Source organism: Neocloeon triangulifer, unplaced genomic scaffold (assembly GCF_031216515.1).
Source record: "Neocloeon triangulifer isolate White Clay Creek 2 clone unplaced genomic scaffold, ASM3121651v1 ptg000001l, whole genome shotgun sequence".
Lineage (NCBI taxonomy): Eukaryota > Metazoa > Arthropoda > Insecta > Ephemeroptera > Baetidae > Neocloeon > Neocloeon triangulifer.
Genome location: NW_026775544.1, coordinates 1,983,345 through 2,001,434, shown reverse-complemented (window position 1 = coordinate 2,001,434; position 18,090 = coordinate 1,983,345). Strand labels below are relative to the sequence as shown.

Below are 18,090 nucleotides of genomic sequence, written 5' to 3'. Positions count from 1 at the left end.
TCAATATTATATTTTTTGGTTAAATATTAATTTTTTTATTTCAATTATATTTTCCTTTGGCACTTGGCACAATATTTATATTTTTAGTATCTATTTTGTAAATAAAATTTCTGTTGCAGATGTATCAAAATGTTTGCAAAAAATGTGACCATAACAGTGGAAAGTAAAGCAAATAAATTAATACTCAAACAATTTCATAAAAAAATCAGGTCGTGCTACTTTTTAAACAAAATTAGCATAAATTGCCTTATTAGTTTAAAAGAATTTTCTTCAATGACTTCTAATTAAATAAAATTAACTTAAGCTTTATCTTAAAATAAAATATATCTAGTTCTTGCTTAGTAATTATTTACTAGATTATTTCATGTTAATTCAAATAACAATATTCCATCTTTTTCTTTGCAAAAATGTTTAAATGCTACTCTAATTATTTGGGAAGGTGAGGATTGCTTTATGTTGTTTTTTACGTTTTTACAATTGATTTTTTTCCCTAGCTTTTTGTACTTAAAAAACACACACACAACAATAAAAAGGTTAGAAATAATGAAAGCCCAAGGCCAAAGCAGGGCTTTGCTTCAATCCCGGGTCAGTCTTTTGTGCTGTGAAAATGAGCGCGCTCGGCTGGTGTGGCGTAATTTGATTTGCTTTGTGCAATTATCGGCGCAATATTCATCAGTAGAAAAGCACTTCTATGAATTTCCACCGAATGGAAGCACGGACAAAAAAAGAAATAAATGAAATCGACGGCGGCGGCGGTGGTTTCCATTGGTTCGCTCTCTTTTCTGCCCGCAAATTAATAGAGAAACGAACGCCCCTTTGTGTTCGCATGCACAATGGGAAATCCATTATAAAAGATGTTGCCACTCATTAAGAGAAAATTGATCTCGCCGTCTTTTCCAGCGTAATGAGAGGAAAGCCTCTTACGGCGCCTCGGCTGTCAATTATACATTACGATGGTGTCTTTCTCAGGGTGAGATGGCACTTTCTTTCTTTCTTTCTTTTCCCGCTCAACAATGCCCGCTTATCGCCACCTCCAGCTGCACCTCCTTCGGGGTTGAAAGCAGCGCGGTTGACATCATATTCTCATCTCATTCAGGGGAGGCGTGATTTCGCGCAAAGTCATGCGGCGGATGCGACCGATTGATGGTTTTTGCGGCCAACCCGAAGCCGAAACACCATTAATTTTACTCCACTTCAGCCCCTTGCAAATGGAAATTCAAACAATATCTCCAAAAAACTTTTTTAAATGATTTTTTTAGCAATCAATTGAATTTTATATTTCCAAAACTAGAATTGTTTGGCAAAACATAAGTTACTAGTTAATTTATATATTTAAATTATGAGCATATGAAAAGAAATTTTAAAAAGAACCATTTAATTATAAAAAAGGATTGTTAGATCCCTTAGGTAAAAAATGTGAAAAATTTTAAAAATTGTAAATTTTAGGGAAGCTTGCACTGCAATTATTTCCATTAATGTTTATTCGCAGATGGAATTCAGATTTTAGATTTAAACCAGGTTAAATAATAGGACAGGTTTAATTAAATAAAATAGAAATTAAATTTATCAATAATTTTACCTCTGGAATATTAACAAAGTTAAGATATCAATATAATAAATAATAAATTATTATTTATAAATTTTTTTCTTAATTTTATTTCCTTTTGAATATTTATCTGCTTTTTGTTTTATTAAATTTGTATCAGTATTATAATTTTTTTTATTCATTTTAGTATTCTCGTTGCCACCTCGTGGCCAATAGTGTAACAACTTCAACCATCAATGTACCACGCCCCCTCCCGGTGTTATTTATTCAATTTCCTATCTGCACGAGCGCTGAAAAGTTGCTCTCATCAAAAACAAAAATCTATCCGAAAAAGCGACTTTCAATTAATTAAAATGACCTTTTACCACTTCGTGAACTGCGTAGCCCTTGTCTACGTGCCCTACCACTTCACCTACAAACTTTCCGGACTGTGAGTGCCGAGTTTTTCTGTTACATAAATTGGAATCTTCCACGCGCACCCTTTAATTGGATTAATATAGTCATTGCTTAATTTTGGTGTTTGCTTTGGATTTTAGGTCGGAATACGGTGCGTTTTGGAAATGTTTTCAAGCGGCGCAGCACTATGTTTTCACGCAGCTTTTCAAAATGATCATCGTGGCCACCTTTTTCCCAGAGTACGACTCGGATCTTAAAGGAGAAGGCGAAGATGCTTTTTCGGTAAGACTTCAAATTGTACTCTTTTTGTAAGTTTAGACTCCATTCGATCCAAGCTTAATTGAGACAGGGTGAAAACTGCATGTTATAAAAATAGCTCAACGTACATAAACCAATTAAATTTCTACAGTTTCCCGAAACGCAGTTTCAGTGACACTTTTTATCATACATAGTTCTGCTAAAATTTAATTGAATTGCTCAAAATGTAAAAAGCAAACTAAAAACTTGTTTTTGTACTCGCCACAACAGGAGTGGTTGAAGGCTTCGGTGGATCTCGCTGACCTTGCAGGGCTCTACTTGGTCTTGATGAAGATCCCAGGCAAAGGTCACAACAAGATCTTGACCGCTGCGGTTGGTTGGGGAGGCGCTGAAATGGTCCTCTCGCACTTCTACTCGCTCTGGTTTGGCGCCCGAGGTGCCGAGTTTGACTGGAAGTACATCCAAGGATGCCTCGACTCCAACATCAGCCTGGTAAATAAAAAATAAATTAAAAAATTCACATTATTTCCTATTTAGAGTAAAAATATCCTTTAAAAGCATAAAATTTTAAAGATCTAGAAAATTTCCATGAAATTTTTGCAACTTACTTTTTATACCTTATAATTCAAGGTCCAACACATCTCAACAGCCGCTCTGGTGTGGCTCTGGTCGCGCCACGATCTGAAGAAGACCTTGATGCCTGTTGTGTACTTCCTCCTCTTGGCCGCCGTCTTCAAGCCGGTGCTCTTCAACACCCTGCTTGTCTCACTTGGCTATGGCCCTTGGCTGCGACTGGCACTCAAGGCTACAACTACAGGATTCCTCGGCCTCGTCACTCTTTACATCTACAGCGGACTTGCCAAAGCCATAGGAGTCTACTAATGGAGGGTTGCATAGTCTAGTGTTATTCCTCTCATGCAGAAGTAAAAGGCCATGCAACCAATAATCAACCAACCACCAAATGTTGAGACTATTTCTACAGAAGTTTTTGTAATTTTGTTGAATGAATGTGTAATTTGATTGACAAATTATCGAATGATTTTATTTAGTTATAAATTTTTCGTACAACCAACAACTTGTAACAACTGAATAAACTTGCATAATAGGAAAGAGAGATTTTCAACTGATAGGTATTGGATGCAACTGCAATGAAGCCGTGAAAAGAAAAAGGAAATACCTGTAAACTCATGCCCTGATATTAAGGGCTATTGTTTATCTAAATATAAAAAGTTTTAAGACTTTTGTTCAAGATGAATTTTTCAAATAATTTTCACGATTTACTGCTTTTCTCAGCTTCATGAATAAATATTACCTGCTGGGTGGTAGAAAAATGAAGTAACAATGGTGTGAAACAAAAATTTTAGTCTTTCACTAGCATGGCAGCTGAATTATGAAGGTGAGCACTGGACCCGAGCAGCTCTCGGCTCTTCTTCGTCATCCCCGTCAGAGTCTGCGTCGTCTCCATCTTCACTAGAGGAACTGATCATGTTTCCAGCCTCACCCTCCACTTCTCCCTCGGAGTTCTCAGTTGCCATCTGCGCTCGGAGGTGTGCTCGCTAGAAGATCCCAGATGTAAATTTCAGTTAGACATGAATTCAAAATAAGCTCACTCTTGTGGCATTGCTCCTTCGAATCTGCCTCCACAGGTACCAGAGCATTTGACCATCAAAAGACTCTGCGTTGCCACTCCTTTCATCTACTCGTCCTTTTGAATTGCTTATCACAGTCTAGAAACAACATTTTTTAGAGGAGTAGTTCAAATAAACTTAAAAAGACAAACCTGCTTCAGGTTAGCCATGGCTGGCGCATCTTCATAAGACGGAATCCAGATTTTCACATCATCGTCCAAACCACTTGTGGCCAAAATTGGCACATGAGGATGGGGCTCCAAGCAGTTAACCTTTCACACATACAAAATGAGCTTGGCCTTTAAGTTAAACAATAACAAAATACCACTCCATTTTCATCGCCATGCATGAACTGCAGAATGGCTTCAGTCTCTTTATCCCAGAAGAAAAGATTGCCGCAGTCTGAGCCAGAAACGACATATTCACTCCTTGGGCCAAAGAAATTCACTCCCTTCACTGAACATTTAAAAATGTTAATTAATTCCATCTGTTGATGAAACAGTTGAATAATTACCAGTAGCACTGTTTCTGTGTCCTTCATATCTGTGAACGTAATCAGCTCCGTCCGAGTGACGAGTGTCAAAGAGGAAAATGTCGTCGTCGTTGTAAGAGGCCAAAACCTCTGTGCCATTGTAGTTGTAGACCGCGCAAGTGATCTGGCAATTTGTGTTTGAATCACCCTGAAATATAAAAAAAATAACCATTACTGAAAAGCTTGCCAAAATTTTACGCACCATGTGCTGGGGTTTGAATTTCTTAACAAGCTGTTTTGGGTAACGCTTGTCGTAAAAGCGGACAAACTGATCTCGCCCACCGAGACAAAACTCATTCAGGTCCAGAGGGTGAGAGCTGATGCTGTACAAAGGTACCTTCTTTCCTGCCTCTCGGACAAGTAGAAGTCTAGAAGAAAAAATTAAAAAATACAAATTAATTAATAATCTGTTAAAATCTTATTTTATCACTTATTTGGGGTTGGCTGGCGCAGATCGATGCTGATGACGAAACCATCTTCGCCTGCGCTGAGAATTTCCTCTGGACACTCGGGGTGAAGTGTCAGCTTGTGGGCTGATTGGTTGTGCTGGGCAAGCTTTCGAGTGCCTCTGCAGGTACCTGTTGTGGACAAAGTGGCTAAACGCACTTGGCCATCCCTGGCGCATGTCACAATCAACGAGTCGTTGCTGCCCGGCATGAACTTGGTCTGCAAAATTTTGAAATTATATAATTTTTTTATTTTTTTTTTAACTCTTTTATTAATAAATTTGAAATAATTAGGATTTTAAATGCATCATTTTGCTGTATTGCCAAAAGATTACCTGAAAGACATTGCTGCGATGTCCACTGACAAACTCCAGATACTTCTTGCCAATCGCCCAGTCCCACACAATGACTCTCATATCGTCCGATCCACTGACTAGTTTTGAACCAGACTCATTAAAGTTCAGGGCATTCACACATCCGTGGTGTTCGTCGAGCTTGTACATGAGCTCAAGTCGCTCGACCGCATGACGCGAGCCATAGAACCTGTCTGTGAAGAGCACTGGCATCTGCTTCTTTGTGCTCGTTCCATATTGCCTGAAAATAGAACAAAAATCATTTTCAATTAAGATTATTTGAAAAGATTTCAAAATTTAAATTCAAATACAAATTTTGTTTAATCATTAATTCTAATATTTCTAGAAATAAATTTCTAAATAAAAATGTTTACAGCTAGGGCAAAAGAAATATATTTCATTTAAAATTTTTTTAGTACCTTGAGGCTACTTCTTGAACCATATGCCACTTGTGAGAGGGCTTCCTTTTTGTCAGCACCACTGGCATCGATTCGTCCTCATCATTCCCTTCAGACTCGGATGACTTGCGGCGATCGATGATTCCTGCTGGACTGTCTGGACCAGAAGTAGTACTGCTGCTGCTACTACTTATGTCTCCTCCAATGGCTCGAAGTCTAGCATTCAGAGGTCCGGAGTCACTAGAGTCCTCGGACATGTCGACCTGTTGTTGCTCAGGTTCGGTTGGCTGGGCACCCGTGTCTTCTTCAGAATCGCTTGACTCGTCACCAGAGCCTCTGGACGATTTGCGGTAATTCCTTCGAGAGGAAGAAGAGCGCTTTTTGAACACTCCAGAAGACATGGAGGAGTCACTGTCCAGCCGTCGCGTCTTGGTCTCTGGGCCGTCTGCCGGCTCACCGTCTTGGGCCGGTTTTCTGGTAGGGCTCTTGGACGAACCCTCGGCTGCGTCATCCTTGCTGCCGGACGAAGGGCCGTCCTCGGCCATGGGAGCCGCCGAATTCAGTTTCTCTTTTTCTTCCTTCTTCTCTTCCATTTTAGTGGTTGCCCATCAGGGTAAGCACCTTCTAGAACAGGGTGGAAAACCAACAAAATCAGTCACCATCAGTCGGTTTTTTTTCACCCCCAAAAACTCAAAAACGGCAACATGGCTTTGCTATAATTCCTTGTTGTATGTATGTACGCCATGTAAAAAAATCGTGCATTCCACGGACTAAAGAATACAAGTTTTACTAGTTTTGACAGCATCTGAGAAATCCTAATATGCACAATATTCAAAGAATAACCTTGAAACTTTGATAATTTTACAGTTTTATTTGTAAACCCACCTCAAAAGTTGAGAATTTTGCAAAAATTGAAGCGGGTAAGTGCACAATTTTCCATGGAGATTGGGTTGTTTTCGGTTGTTTTTGTTTTCAAGGTGGCAGCACCGTCGGCCTACTTGCAAGGGTGACGATTAGCGCGGGAAAATAGACTGACAGAAAAGACTGGAATCAACAAAACCATAGTCAACAAGAATCTCTCATCGTCACTCATAATCATTCCACGGAAATTTTGTGAAAAAAATTTAAGTACGTGTGTAAAGGAGACAGAATAGGTACGTAATGGTATTATGCTGCAACATTTTGTGCTTTTTTGCGTGTTATATAATCACATTATTCATTAAATCATAATTATTAATTATTAATTATGAGCACCTTGCAATATTAGAAAGTTTTTCATTTTTTTTTTCAGAAACTCGAACCCTGCTTGAATAAGAGAGATTGAGAGCTTTTCACTTTGACCATGGCAGATGATTTATCAACAACAAATTTGATGCCATTCAAATGGTTGATGACCCAAGAAGACTGCCTTCTCTCAACAAACAAGGACAAACCAACGAACCAGCAAGCCCCTTTGTCAAATTCCACCAGAGCAAGCTCACTTTCTCAGCGACCCTTTACCCAAATCTCCTTTCCATCTTTCACTCAACTGGTTTCCGATGAAACTTTAAAAATTCCAGACCCTTACAAGCCACCTCCGGAGCCCAAAAGTCCCCAAGAACTGTCAGAACTGGCCTGGATAGTCGTTCAGATGCTCCCACACAAAGATGTCATTCTGCAAGATTTGCTCTACATTTTCGAAAACTCAAAAACCAAGCTTGGCAGGACATTGGAAATCGGTCTTAAAACGCCTCTCACTTCAACACCTTTTTTGCAAACTTTTCTTGCAAAATGTCCTCTTCTGCATGAAAATGAATTTAGCAGCTCGTCATCTTCTTCTGAAGACAGCTCCGAAAGTGACGATTCCGAAGTGGAACCTTCTCAGGAAAACTCATCCATGGACAAAGAAGAGCACCCAGTACTTCTGCAGAACAAGTCCTCCTCTAGCTCACTTGAAACTGTCAAGGAAAACGACATCATTAATGATTTGGAAATTTCGAGCTCTGAAGATGAAATAGAGGAAGTTTGTGAAATGCCTCTAATAGAAGAGGATACAGCCGGGAAAGTCCCAACCGAAAGCCCCGAGGCCCCGGAGGAATCACAGACGCAGCATCTATTTGGACTAGACATGCCAGATTTGAGCAACACTGCGGCAAAAGGAACGCAAACTGACCTCACAATGGTAGACATTGAGAAGTTGATGCGAAAAACCAAAGGAAGCAAAGAGATTCAATTGAGCGGACGAGCGAGTGAAAATGGGAAGAACGAAAGCGAAGTCCCTACCAAGAAGAGAAAGAAACCAACAGTCAGGATCAGGCTAGGGTTGCCTAGATACAAAGGGAAAAAAGGAGAAAGAAAACAGTGAGAAAACAAGTTTAAATTTACAGTAACTCGTCTTGTATTGCCATTCATCAGTTTTTAGTTTCAATCAAAATTATGTAATTTCAAGGCAGAATGGGCAGAACAATACTTTCATTTCAATTTGAAAAATAATGTAAAATAAAAATTTACAATGAGTGAAATTAAAATAGATTTCTTTTTCTTCAAACAAAAATTGAAGGAATGGTGCAAAGTCTAACATAAAATAATCACATTATTATTTTGCTCACTCGGAGCACACAAAGTCTTTCGCGGCCAGCAGCTCTTCGCTTAACAAATTTACATTTGAAGCCCTGCCTGAGAAAAATCTCTTCCACTTCGAGAGGCTTGTTTTCCTCCACTAGCACCAAATAGAAGACGCCCTTGGATGAGAGCAAATCAGGCACCAAAGGAAAGAGGCGGTCCATCACTTGTCGGCCTCGAAGCCCACCAGCCCAGGTGTGTGCAATTTTGCTGCTGGCGATTTCAACTGTCTCGGTCGGGACATAAGGAGGATTAAAAATCAAAAGATCCACTTTGTTCCTTATGGCTGGCAGCAGAGGCGTGACAAGATCGGCATTCACACATTCGACCGAGGCTCCGTGCCTTCGGGCCGTTTCCTTGGTGGCTCGGCAGGCAAGAGGGTTGATGTCTATCGCCAGACAGAAGGTCTTCAAAAATTTGGCAACGGCGCTGCAAACTACTCCCGAGCCACTGCCGATTTCCACACACAAGGCTGGTCTGATTTCATCTCTGAGCCACGGGCCGTCTTCTTCAATGGCGTCCATCAGAATGAAAGAATCTTCGGCAGGCTCGTAGATATGGTTAAAGGACAAGTGGCTAGTGAAGGGGGTTTCCATCTTTCTGCTGTATTGAAGGGACTAACTCGCCGACTGAATTGCTTGCTCCTGCCACTGGTGAAGGTTCTATCAGGACTTTTCTCCTCGCAGACTCTTTCTCAATAAGCTGGTGGACTTTATTCAGTCGTTCCTGTATTTTTTTGTTTATATTTTAAATTAGAAAAAAATATCAAAAATTTTCAGTACATACTTGAGCCACTTGAAGAATATTGCTGACAACTGTCACTCTTCTCTTTGCATTCAGCAATTTTTTTACGTAATTTTCCAAATCCAACGGGCACTGCTGCTCATCCGAAATTTTCTTGATCTCGTCTGCCAAACCATCAATCTGTTGCTTCAGTTCAAGCTGGCTGATCCTAGAATTGATAACGTAATTTAAGTTCAAAATTATACCATATGAAAAATCACAAAACTAAGGCGCACACACGTGACATTGATTTTACAAACCTTGTGGCTCGAATCCTCTCGTCCAACTGGTCGATGGTCGGTTTCAGCAAGCACATGAGTCCTTCTGCAAGCGCATCGCGGGTCGGATTGTCGCAGAAGTCCTCGGTTTTGTCCTCGATCGACGTGTTTGTGCTTTCAGTGTCTCCGTCCATCGAATTTCAATTTTACCTGGGATTATTTTTTGTTTTGTTTTTACGTCTCGTCTGCAAAAGAGCGAGAAGGCGTGTCGAGTAAACTGCAGGGGAGAGGGGAGGGGCTGTGTTAGAAAACGGCGGGAGACTACGCGGTGTGCACTCAATGTACATAATTTGTGTTCTAGTTCTGCAGGATTTTCCGCAAATTCACGCATCACTCGCATCAGCATCAGCCATGCATTATTTGTGTCGCAGCTTCCTCAAGTCCTTAAAATACGTTGTCTTTTACATAATTTTCCTTCACGTTTCAATCGAAATTGTCGTGAAGACGCCACCGTCCAGTGTAAAGTATGATTCCTCTTTTTCAAATAGATCTGGTAAGATGATTATCTTTTTATACATCATTTATACCATAATTTGAATGAGTTTATATTAGATATTCCATTCTTGGAGGCCCACCAGTGGGAAACACCTGTGCGCAGTCATTTGCCTTTCATAGGTACTGTTATGGTTTTATTTTAATAATTTTTATTATTAATGATTTCTTCGGATTTCTTCTTTACATGGAAAATTCAAATTAATCTCTTCCCAATTCCCATAAAGGAATCTGGGTTGACCCTGAAACAAAGTTGGCTTTAGTATTGAAAAACCACGCATTGGCCTCACATGGAACAATCATGACTGTGGACGAGCCCAAATTTCTGTACAGCAATTTAGAGTTTCAGATCTCTGCAGACTATGCTTGGAAACTCCCCTTGTATGCATTCCCCGTGAATAATCCACAAACTTTGATGCAGGTGAGATGTTTTATTTAATTATATATTTTAGCAAAGCATCAATAACTAATTTCATTCGTTATTTTGTATGTATATTACTTTATTAGATAAAAATTTGTAAAATTCATTAAAATTTTCTTGAAGGAAAATGAGGAGTTTTTTCTTCCTAAGACTAGACTGATAATTAATGTCAAGTTCAACGCTACCGTCCAAATCAGCCTGTTTGCTCTTTTACTTGGAGACAACGTTTCTAAGCGACCTACTCAATTCTCTTACCAGGTTTTGCAAAGTTTATTGATTTATCTTTAATTCTCAAAATTTCTAAATACAAATTTTTCACTATAGGCTGGTGATGGTAATTGGACCAACCACTACGTCCCTGCAGTAGGTCAGAAATTTTTCTTTCAAGTCAATAAGGTATTTTATTTTTTTTTATTTTTTATAAAGACAGTACAACTTTTTTAATTTTTCCATAATTTTCCAGAAATTTCCAAAGACAACCTCTTCCGTCACATGCAAATTCAAAAATACGGATTCTAAGGCCAAATCAATGGCGCTACGTCGACTGGCTGTCTACGGAACTCTGTAGTTTCCAGCAAAGGATATGTTTGCTTTAGTGTTGAAAAGATGAAATTCATCTAAATTACTTTGATTTGTCTATATTAAAATTAAAATATTTTATTCTTCATAAAACCTAGTCTGGGGAATTTTTTTAATTTTCGGTTGAGCGCCTTATCATTTAAAAATTACTTGCGCCGCGGGGGCTGATATTATATCCTGTCTATTGTGCTGTGCACGATGTTTGCTTTTCCAACGCGCCAGAATTGTGTGCCCCAGGGCTTACATATTGATTGGTTTGAAAGCATCAGGAAGTGAAAAGGTAAAGTGGGGAACTGAAAAGCATGTATAAAAGTTTTGTGGTGTGCTTTTCCAACGGCTGCCAACACTTCTTGCTTGTCAGTGTTTCATAACGCCTCGGCGGCGTTGGTTGACCCAGCGAAAAAAGCGTGAGCAAGTATATAAAGCTGATTTAACGTTGAAGATTATTACTACCCACAGGAATTCAGTGTAAGTTAATATTTTCATTTGATTCAGCAGAGGAAGTACAATTTTGAGATAAATTCAAACTTGTATGCTCCGCGCAGTTCACAAAACTATATAATAATAACTGATATAAAGATAGTTATATTTATAATTTAATCATGGAAAATACTATAAAATATTTAAATCAAATGAATTTATGTTTTGAATGATTAAATAACTGGCATTTACAAAATGTATTTTATTTTATTTGCAGGCATGGAAATAAAAAATAAAGGGCCATCGATTCTCCGAAGATTTGTCCTCACATTCAAACACACCATTCTTAACCTTGTCTGGCTCAACGGGCTGAATAAGCAACTTCATTTTATCCTACAGTCAAAACCAACCACCCATGGAGCAATCATTTTCAGACAATTTTGAGCATCATCCGCCCTGCCATAATTATTATGACATCCGCGACGATACGACAGATAGGGATGAACTATGTCAGCAGCTGAAGAGGGCGCAGCTCATTGCTCTAGAGCAAATAAGCCAAGCTGTCTTTGGCAGGCCGGATCAGATCTACACGCTGTGGTCTGCCCTTAAGCCCACCCGATTCCTCTCTACCCTAGTCGCTATGAATGACTCTAGACGAAGGTTCATGTCCTGGCCTTTCCCAAGGGTTTATGAGGCAACCTTGGAAGAGCATCACATAAGGCTCAATTTGCGTAGAGAGCAATATGAACATAGACTGGACTACAGTGCAAGCAATTTGAGTCAGAGTGGGGGAGAAATCACGGGAACGATTTTCATTGACGAACTGAAGTTTTTGCCTCGCTGGAAGAGTAGATGTGAGGACTTCATTGAGGATTACAATTACCAGTATTTTGTGAAATGGTATCCAAATTAATAAAATAAAGGCAGTTGTGCTATTTGAAAACTGAATGCTTTCCCCTTTTAAATTTGTTTAAATTAAACTTAAAACAAATTTTTAATTACTAAATTAAAGATAATTGCGGATAATTATTAAAAAGTATTTCTTTAGATCTTAATTTAAACAAAAGGTTTGCGATTGATAAAATTCACTTAATTTTCTGCAAATAATTTGAAATCCAACATATTTATTGTTGATTATTACCACATAAGACACAACTGATTTGACTCTTTTGAACCGACTTTTGCATCAGTATAAAAACTGGAATGAAACTGCAATGCATCAACGGAGATAAATTAACTTGACCAATAATTCTTACTGCGTTGTTAATAAACTGAGGCAGTTTTCAAACATGCAGCAGGCTGATTATTGAGCTTTTGTGACAGTGATGACAGCAGAAGGCACCAATCCTGAAGTGATGTAACCAAATTATCAATCCGCAGTGGTTTTCCAAATATGTTTATTACCCAAAGCATCTAATGGTTTAGCATAGTCCTCTTCTTGGAAGACCTTCCTCGGAAAGCTGGTCATCAAGGAGAAGGGAGCATCCCCATCAGTCCTATTCATGGTCACATACAGTCTGACTGCAGCAAGCTCTTCCTTGGCCTTGAAGGATTGCGTCAAGGTTTGTCCATTTGTGAGGCGGATCTGCAAATTTTGTTTGAAATTTGAGTCAAACCATAGGAGTCAACGATCTCTTTTGTTTTAAAAATTTTGAAGCTTTTTTAGGATCTACAGAGATTAGTTTTTACATTTTTAAATATTCATTTTTTATATTTTTTTTTAAATAGTTATAACTATGAATTTATTACATTAATCTTAGCTTCAGAGTAGTCCTTTGGAGGAGCAGCAGCTTTTGGAGGGGCTGCAGCTGGAGGTGGGGCAGTAACCGGAGCTGCGGCAGGAGCATTGCTGTACTTGGCCTGTCTAGCCAGTTTGTCCTGCTCAATTTTCTCTTTGATCTTCTGTCTGGCCATCTGGTCTTCCAACTTCTCTCTCTTTCTCTGGTCCATGATTTTCTTCATCTCATCTTCCTCAAGCCTGATTATTGTAAAGTCAAATTTTAATTTCGCGAAATAATTCATGTGATACCTCTTTCGATTCGCTAGCATTTCCTTTCCAGATTTGATACGGTGTTTCTCCCTTTCATTAGCTTCAGCCTTTTCTTTTTCCTCTCTCTCTTTCCTCTTCTGCTTGATCTTCTCCTCCATCAACCTCAGCTGCTCCTTTTTCTCCTCCTCACTCAAAGGCTTGATTTCCTCCGTTGACTCGGAGAAGTCTGTGTGATCTGTTTTGGCAGCATGGAATTCGACCTCGATCTGACCTCGGAAGAGCTTTCCACACCTAAGAAAAAATTATTTAATGAAACTCTGATTAAAATACACATTATTTATTAATCTGATTTAGTTTTTATTCAGAGCTTTGTAAATTCCTATCTGTTCCTATCTGTACAGGAATCGCTGAAAATCTTGATTGAAAAATCAAGGAGATACTTTTTCCATCAATAAAAAAATTATGTAGAAAATATGTAACTGCGTTAAAAGAACATTTTGGTATATCTTACTGGTTGCATTTGATTGATTTGGCCAATTCCTCTTCAGCAGCTGCATTGCTGCTTCCACTCTCCTTCTCCTCAGTGGCTGCCGGAACTGTTTCCGAGTTTGGTTCTGAAGCAATTTCGGGCTCTGTGACTTGTTCCATCTTGAGCACCGATTTGAAATCTGCAAAAACACAAACAAGCTGAAAGATTAATACCATATTATTGACTTGAAAACCCTCCCTAGTTTGGATAAATTCAAAATGAAGTTAAAAAATTATGTAAGTGAGAATGCAGCAGATGATGCGGCAAAATTCGCGTCAGTTTTTGCTTCAAAAAATTTGAGATAATTTTCCTTTAATTTGTGCGAAACAATGGATTTTTAATTTTTCCGAAAGATTAAGTCACAAGAGGGAGAATTTAAGTTGTTCTTACCGAACAGTTTCACTAAATTCGACGAAATTTAAGAAAACCGCAGTGGAGTTTGTTGACTTTTTGAGAAAAAATCTGCCCCTCCCCATTTCCATTCATGCAACGTTATGTGGAATAAAGGAAGAATCTGCATTGCTGCCGCTTCGAATAAGCGCGGGAAAGGAATATGCTTGCATTTGAAAAGTGGAAAGAATTAAACTACGAGGAAAAAGATAAACGAGAGAAACGTCAGGACAATTTCTTTGATAATAAAAAATAAAATCATTTTGAAGGGATGTCGATATAAATATAATTAGTGGTAATTTCAAAGTCATCTAAGAACCCTTTTTCTTTGGGTTTGGGCGGAGAAAAGGAGAGATTCAAAATTAAACAGGACTTTTCTGATCCTTAAATTTTATTTTGTTCATTTATTATACGGTCATTTTTAAAAACCTATTTTTACTAACAATACCAACCTCAAAGATCAACAACTAGCAAGTCTTCAAATTTAAGCATACAAAGAAGAGAATCTTTTTGTGATAATTCTATATATTAATTACCTGCCCAAGTTTAAAATGATAAAACCAGGATAAAACAATCGAGTTTGTAATTGAATTGCCACCTTGAAAATCAGGTTGAATTCCCCTGTTTGGATCCCATGAATTATTGATTACATGAGAGTGAAAATTAATTCTCTTGCCATCGCAGGATTAAAAAGTGAGCCACTGAAGCACTTTCAGAGTTTTAAAGGTTTTGATTAATTCCTCAAAGTCAAAGAAGGACTTTTTCTCTTGTTTCTTGACCGCTGGTTGTTCCAGCTCAGGTTCAGGCACGTTGTCAGGGTAGATAATTTTCTCTTCTTCGTGGCAGTTCGTGATGACATCCAGTCCTTTGTAGGTCGGGTGGTCCAAGCCGGAATACTTGGACGCCAGGACGATTCCATCACAGTCAACCAATTCCAGCTGCTTGTTGAAGCAAATCCTAATTTCGGACAAATAAGTTTTGTGCGTTTTCTGAAAGAAAAGAATCAAATATTTCAAGATTCCAACAGAAATTGATTTTAAAATACCGAGTCTCTGAAGCACTCGACAGCCGGATTGAATCCAGTCCCCTTCTTGACAACGTCGTTGATTTGCTGCACGTTGTATTCCTTGGTTGCGTCAGGCAAAATTCCGCCGTCGCTAAGGATTTTGGTCATGTTGTGCTCGTCATGCCAAGCCAGTCCCTTGGAAAAGTACTTGAGCTCCGAGTCGAGTGGCGGCAACTGGGCAGCGCAGGTTCCGTGCTTTTGCCACTCGTGCTTCCACAGGGAGTCTTCGGCGGTGCCGTTCATGATGTTGGCCCACTTTTGGTCCAGTTCGCTCTGGATGGGCTTCAACTCGCGCGGATTGAAGTGCCACGTGTTGTTACAAAAGCCAGGGCCAATCGTGCCGAATTTCGTCGGCCTGTCAACGCACAAAATAATAAAATTTATTTTATTTGAAATATTCATTTTCATTTTTCTTATTTAAATATATTGAAAAAGTTCATAATAATATAAATTTAATATTTTTAGTAACATTTTTCACTTTTTGAATCCGCTTTAATCGTATAGAGATAAATAGCGGACTTGGCAAATATAATTAATTTTATTAAATACTTTTGAATTATTATTTTAGCATTTCAAAATATATCATGAATTTTGATAAAAAAAAAATAATTAAGTTCACTATAGAAACAGGGCATAAACAAATTTATTGTAGAATATTTCTTAATGTCTTTCTAGTCTGCGTATTATTTAAAATTAAATATTTATGTTAAAAATGTAAAAATTAAATCTTATCTCAAATTAATAAAAGGCTGCATTATTTAAAGAAAATATGAACATGAAATAAAAATAAATGAAATTAAAAGGCGATAAATTATCTTAATTAAAATAAAATATAATAAACTAATTTTAAGTTTGTATATTAAAATTTGAAAGTTAGTTAAAATATTATTTTATTTTAAGTAGTTAAACGCCAATGATGTCAATTGTATTGGATCGGTGTATAGTGTATAAATCTTGAGTGTCTAGATCTAGAGTCTGAGGTCAAGAGAGAAACTTGGGAGAGATAAGAGAAGTGTCACAATACCAAACTCCGTGGACAGTCCATTGCGACAAAAGAAGGCACGCGTGAGACTCAGATTTGTCCTTCCACTCTCTGCACACAGTGTAGGGCCAGCTCTGCGTGAAGATCAGAACGTCCCACTTGGGCTCGAAATTACGATACCTGTCCAAACTCCTGTCAGACAAAAACGAACAAATCCTTCGTTTAAATTCAGTTATTTATAATCTCACCCAAAATCGAATTTGATCATGACTTGCGGGTGGGCCGCCGCCGTGGCCAAAAGTCCGAGGCCCATAAGGAGCATCGGTGACATTTTGCTGCTCGGCTAAAAATTAAAGAGCGAAGTCATCAGCCGACTCAAAGTGACACCAGCTTGTTGTTTTCCTTTTTTATTTTTCTCTCTGTTGCTGGCGATGAAATTTATGAACTAATTGGAGCCGCGGCGGGCAGATGGCGAACGCGGCCGCGGTTGGGCGCGCGCCGCACAAGCACGTGGGCCGGCGCGCGGCCACCGTGCCAAAAGCCAAGCCTAAATTTAGCCCGCGGAGAACGGAGCATACTTCTTTCTTTCCACCCCTAGAGTGTCGATGCTCATTTCAGTTTGTGTGATCAGTGCGGACGGTGCAAATTGGATTTTGCATCAACACACGGTACGAGAGGGAGAGTGAGTCGAGTACATGTGTTGCATAACCACCCTGGGGCTTAACGCTAAACTAGGGCGAGAGGGTAGTTTTTTTGCGTGGAGTGTTGAATTTTAAGCCGGTGTGAAGCTTCTAGATTCAAGTAGTTAAAAAAATCATCCTACATGGACCGTCAGATGAAATTTTCAAACTATATTGAAAAGTTTGCAAAAAAGTTTATATCAATTTTTTTTAATAAATTATAAATGTTTCCAATTTTACTTAAAAGCAGTTTTATAAGTTTGAACATTTTTTAAATTATAAATTGAAAGTTTTTTATCGAAGGTGAAATTCATGAAAAATTGAAATCGGGCTTTATTTATTTTATTTATTTGTAACAATGTGGACAAATAAACAACAATAATAATAATTATAAAAATAAGAAAAAGGTGCCCCTAATTTTTTTATTAATTTTTTTTCCAGCAAGATTCAGACCTATTTCAATTTTTTTAATTAAAGTAATATACCAACAATCTACAGTTGTTTTTATATCTCATGAAAATAAATAATTGGATTTAATTAATTTCTTAAATATTTTATGCTATTGGAAACAGTTGTGCTACGAAATGAAGCTCTCATTGCTGTGATTTTGACTCTTTAACATTTCTCAAGATTCATATTTATTTGGTGCTGGTATTTTCTTTTCTAATTGCATTGTCTTCGTCACTACCAAACTAATTAACCCACCTTTTGACGCATCCAAGTGTGTGATTCATTAATGTATTTTGTTATTCGAATCGCGCGCGCCGGGGTTGCTCCACTTAGAGGCCGCTACACCCGAATTTAATATGCACGCCGGCCAGATCTCATCCGCCGGAGAGACAAATGTCATCCGCGAATAAATATAAAAGTTGGTTTCACAGCGAATCGAGTCCGACTGACTGAGACTCTCCGTCTGCTCAAACCGCTCTGCTGGGGGCCAAAACGCAAATTGGCTTCAGCTCGGGCAAGAACGTGCAACTGATTAATTCTCTGGCTATTAGGCCAATTTTTCTTTGCCTAGAGATTTCTATAAAATATAATCAACATTATTATTCACAAGAGCGAAAATCTAGCCTCATAAAATATTAGATCAAATTTAAGAAAGCCAAAATTGGGACGATTTTGAATTTTAAATTTACCACAGACAACAGCTTACTAGAAAATGGTCGAACCTTTCAGCAAAGTAGACTTTGAATTGAATTCCTTGCACCAAACTTCATCAACTATAATATGGGGCCATATTATTTAAATTTGTTGATAATTTAATAAAATCTTATAATTTAAATATATTATCAATTATAAGGAGTTTTGCATTCTTTGAA

General features: G+C 38.3%; 8 protein-coding genes across 12 annotated transcripts in view; 4 read left to right on the top strand and 4 right to left on the bottom strand.

Moving 5' to 3' along the window:
• The first annotated feature begins 1,793 nt into the window (after positions 1-1,793).
• On the top strand, positions 1,794-3,394 carry LOC132192687 (BOS complex subunit TMEM147). Its single transcript, XM_059612770.1, has 4 exons — positions 1,794-1,976; positions 2,083-2,224; positions 2,471-2,692; positions 2,831-3,394. The coding sequence occupies exons 1-4, from the start codon at positions 1,900-1,902 to the stop codon at positions 3,080-3,082; spliced, it is 693 nt and encodes a 230-aa protein (XP_059468753.1). The 5' UTR covers positions 1,794-1,899; the 3' UTR covers positions 3,083-3,394.
• On the bottom strand, positions 3,216-6,560 carry LOC132192648 (DDB1- and CUL4-associated factor 8). 3 transcript variants are annotated; one of them, XM_059612724.1, is made up of 10 exons: positions 6,443-6,560; positions 5,579-6,181; positions 5,142-5,400; positions 4,791-5,026; positions 4,563-4,728; positions 4,343-4,508; positions 4,154-4,284; positions 3,981-4,100; positions 3,811-3,927; positions 3,216-3,756 (listed from the first exon to the last, which is right to left on the bottom strand). In XM_059612724.1, exons 2-10 carry the CDS (start codon positions 6,148-6,150, stop codon positions 3,589-3,591), a joined length of 1,935 nt encoding a protein of 644 aa, XP_059468707.1. In that variant the 5' UTR covers positions 6,151-6,181; positions 6,443-6,560; the 3' UTR covers positions 3,216-3,588. The 3 variants fall into 3 exon arrangements, with proteins under 3 accessions (XP_059468707.1, XP_059468689.1, XP_059468697.1); XM_059612706.1 differs by having other exon boundaries at positions 4,343-4,728; XM_059612714.1 differs by having other exon boundaries at positions 4,343-4,728; positions 5,579-6,178; positions 6,443-6,549.
• Positions 6,300-8,058, top strand: LOC132192665 (uncharacterized). Its single transcript, XM_059612731.1, has 2 exons — positions 6,300-6,711; positions 6,849-8,058. Exon 2 carries the CDS (start codon positions 6,900-6,902, stop codon positions 7,899-7,901), a length of 1,002 nt encoding a protein of 333 aa, XP_059468714.1. The 5' UTR covers positions 6,300-6,711; positions 6,849-6,899; the 3' UTR covers positions 7,902-8,058.
• On the bottom strand, positions 7,896-9,424 carry LOC132192695 (SNAPIN protein homolog). Of its 2 annotated transcripts, XM_059612786.1 has the most exons (3): positions 9,202-9,424; positions 8,945-9,110; positions 8,593-8,884 (listed from the first exon to the last, which is right to left on the bottom strand). In XM_059612786.1, the coding sequence occupies exons 1-3, from the start codon at positions 9,351-9,353 to the stop codon at positions 8,735-8,737; spliced, it is 468 nt and encodes a 155-aa protein (XP_059468769.1). In that variant the 5' UTR covers positions 9,354-9,424; the 3' UTR covers positions 8,593-8,734. The 2 variants fall into 2 exon arrangements, with proteins under 2 accessions (XP_059468761.1, XP_059468769.1); XM_059612778.1 differs by lacking the exon at positions 9,202-9,424 and having other exon boundaries at positions 7,896-8,884; positions 8,945-9,086.
• On the top strand, positions 9,193-11,533 carry LOC132192680 (uncharacterized). 2 transcript variants are annotated; one of them, XR_009441360.1, is made up of 7 exons: positions 9,193-9,712; positions 9,772-9,834; positions 9,939-10,132; positions 10,256-10,390; positions 10,457-10,528; positions 10,596-11,179; positions 11,409-11,533. XR_009441360.1 is itself a non-coding variant. In XM_059612760.1 (6 exons), exons 1-6 carry the CDS (start codon positions 9,499-9,501, stop codon positions 10,698-10,700), a joined length of 783 nt encoding a protein of 260 aa, XP_059468743.1. In that variant the 5' UTR covers positions 9,193-9,498; the 3' UTR covers positions 10,701-11,227. The 2 variants fall into 2 exon arrangements, 1 of the variants encoding a protein (XP_059468743.1); XM_059612760.1 differs by lacking the exon at positions 11,409-11,533 and having other exon boundaries at positions 10,596-11,227.
• Positions 11,534-12,141: 608 nt separating this feature from the next.
• The window catches only part of LOC132192709 (UBX domain-containing protein 1), a 49,587-nt gene continuing 43,638 nt past the window's right edge, over positions 12,142-18,090 (bottom strand). The window contains exons 2-6 of the mRNA XM_059612797.1: positions 13,633-13,789; positions 13,161-13,412; positions 12,881-13,109; positions 12,536-12,716; positions 12,142-12,478 (exon numbers count right to left, since the gene is read on the bottom strand). Of these exons, the coding sequence (XP_059468780.1) occupies positions 12,435-12,478; positions 12,536-12,716; positions 12,881-13,109; positions 13,161-13,412; positions 13,633-13,769 (843 nt within the window). The 5' untranslated portion in view covers positions 13,770-13,789 and the 3' untranslated portion in view covers positions 12,142-12,434. The remainder of the gene's footprint in view (positions 12,479-12,535; positions 12,717-12,880; positions 13,110-13,160; positions 13,413-13,632; positions 13,790-18,090) is intronic.
• Positions 14,627-16,510, bottom strand: LOC132192672 (ribonuclease Oy). Its single transcript, XM_059612744.1, has 4 exons — positions 16,337-16,510; positions 16,131-16,280; positions 15,086-15,461; positions 14,627-15,029 (listed from the first exon to the last, which is right to left on the bottom strand). The coding sequence occupies exons 1-4, from the start codon at positions 16,417-16,419 to the stop codon at positions 14,727-14,729; spliced, it is 912 nt and encodes a 303-aa protein (XP_059468727.1). The 5' UTR covers positions 16,420-16,510; the 3' UTR covers positions 14,627-14,726.
• The window catches only part of LOC132192621 (muscle-specific protein 300 kDa), a 66,882-nt gene continuing 65,448 nt past the window's right edge, over positions 16,657-18,090 (top strand). Inside the window, exon 1 of the mRNA XM_059612681.1 lies at positions 16,657-16,756. The gene's annotated coding sequence lies outside the window, so the exon portion shown is untranslated. The remainder of the gene's footprint in view (positions 16,757-18,090) is intronic.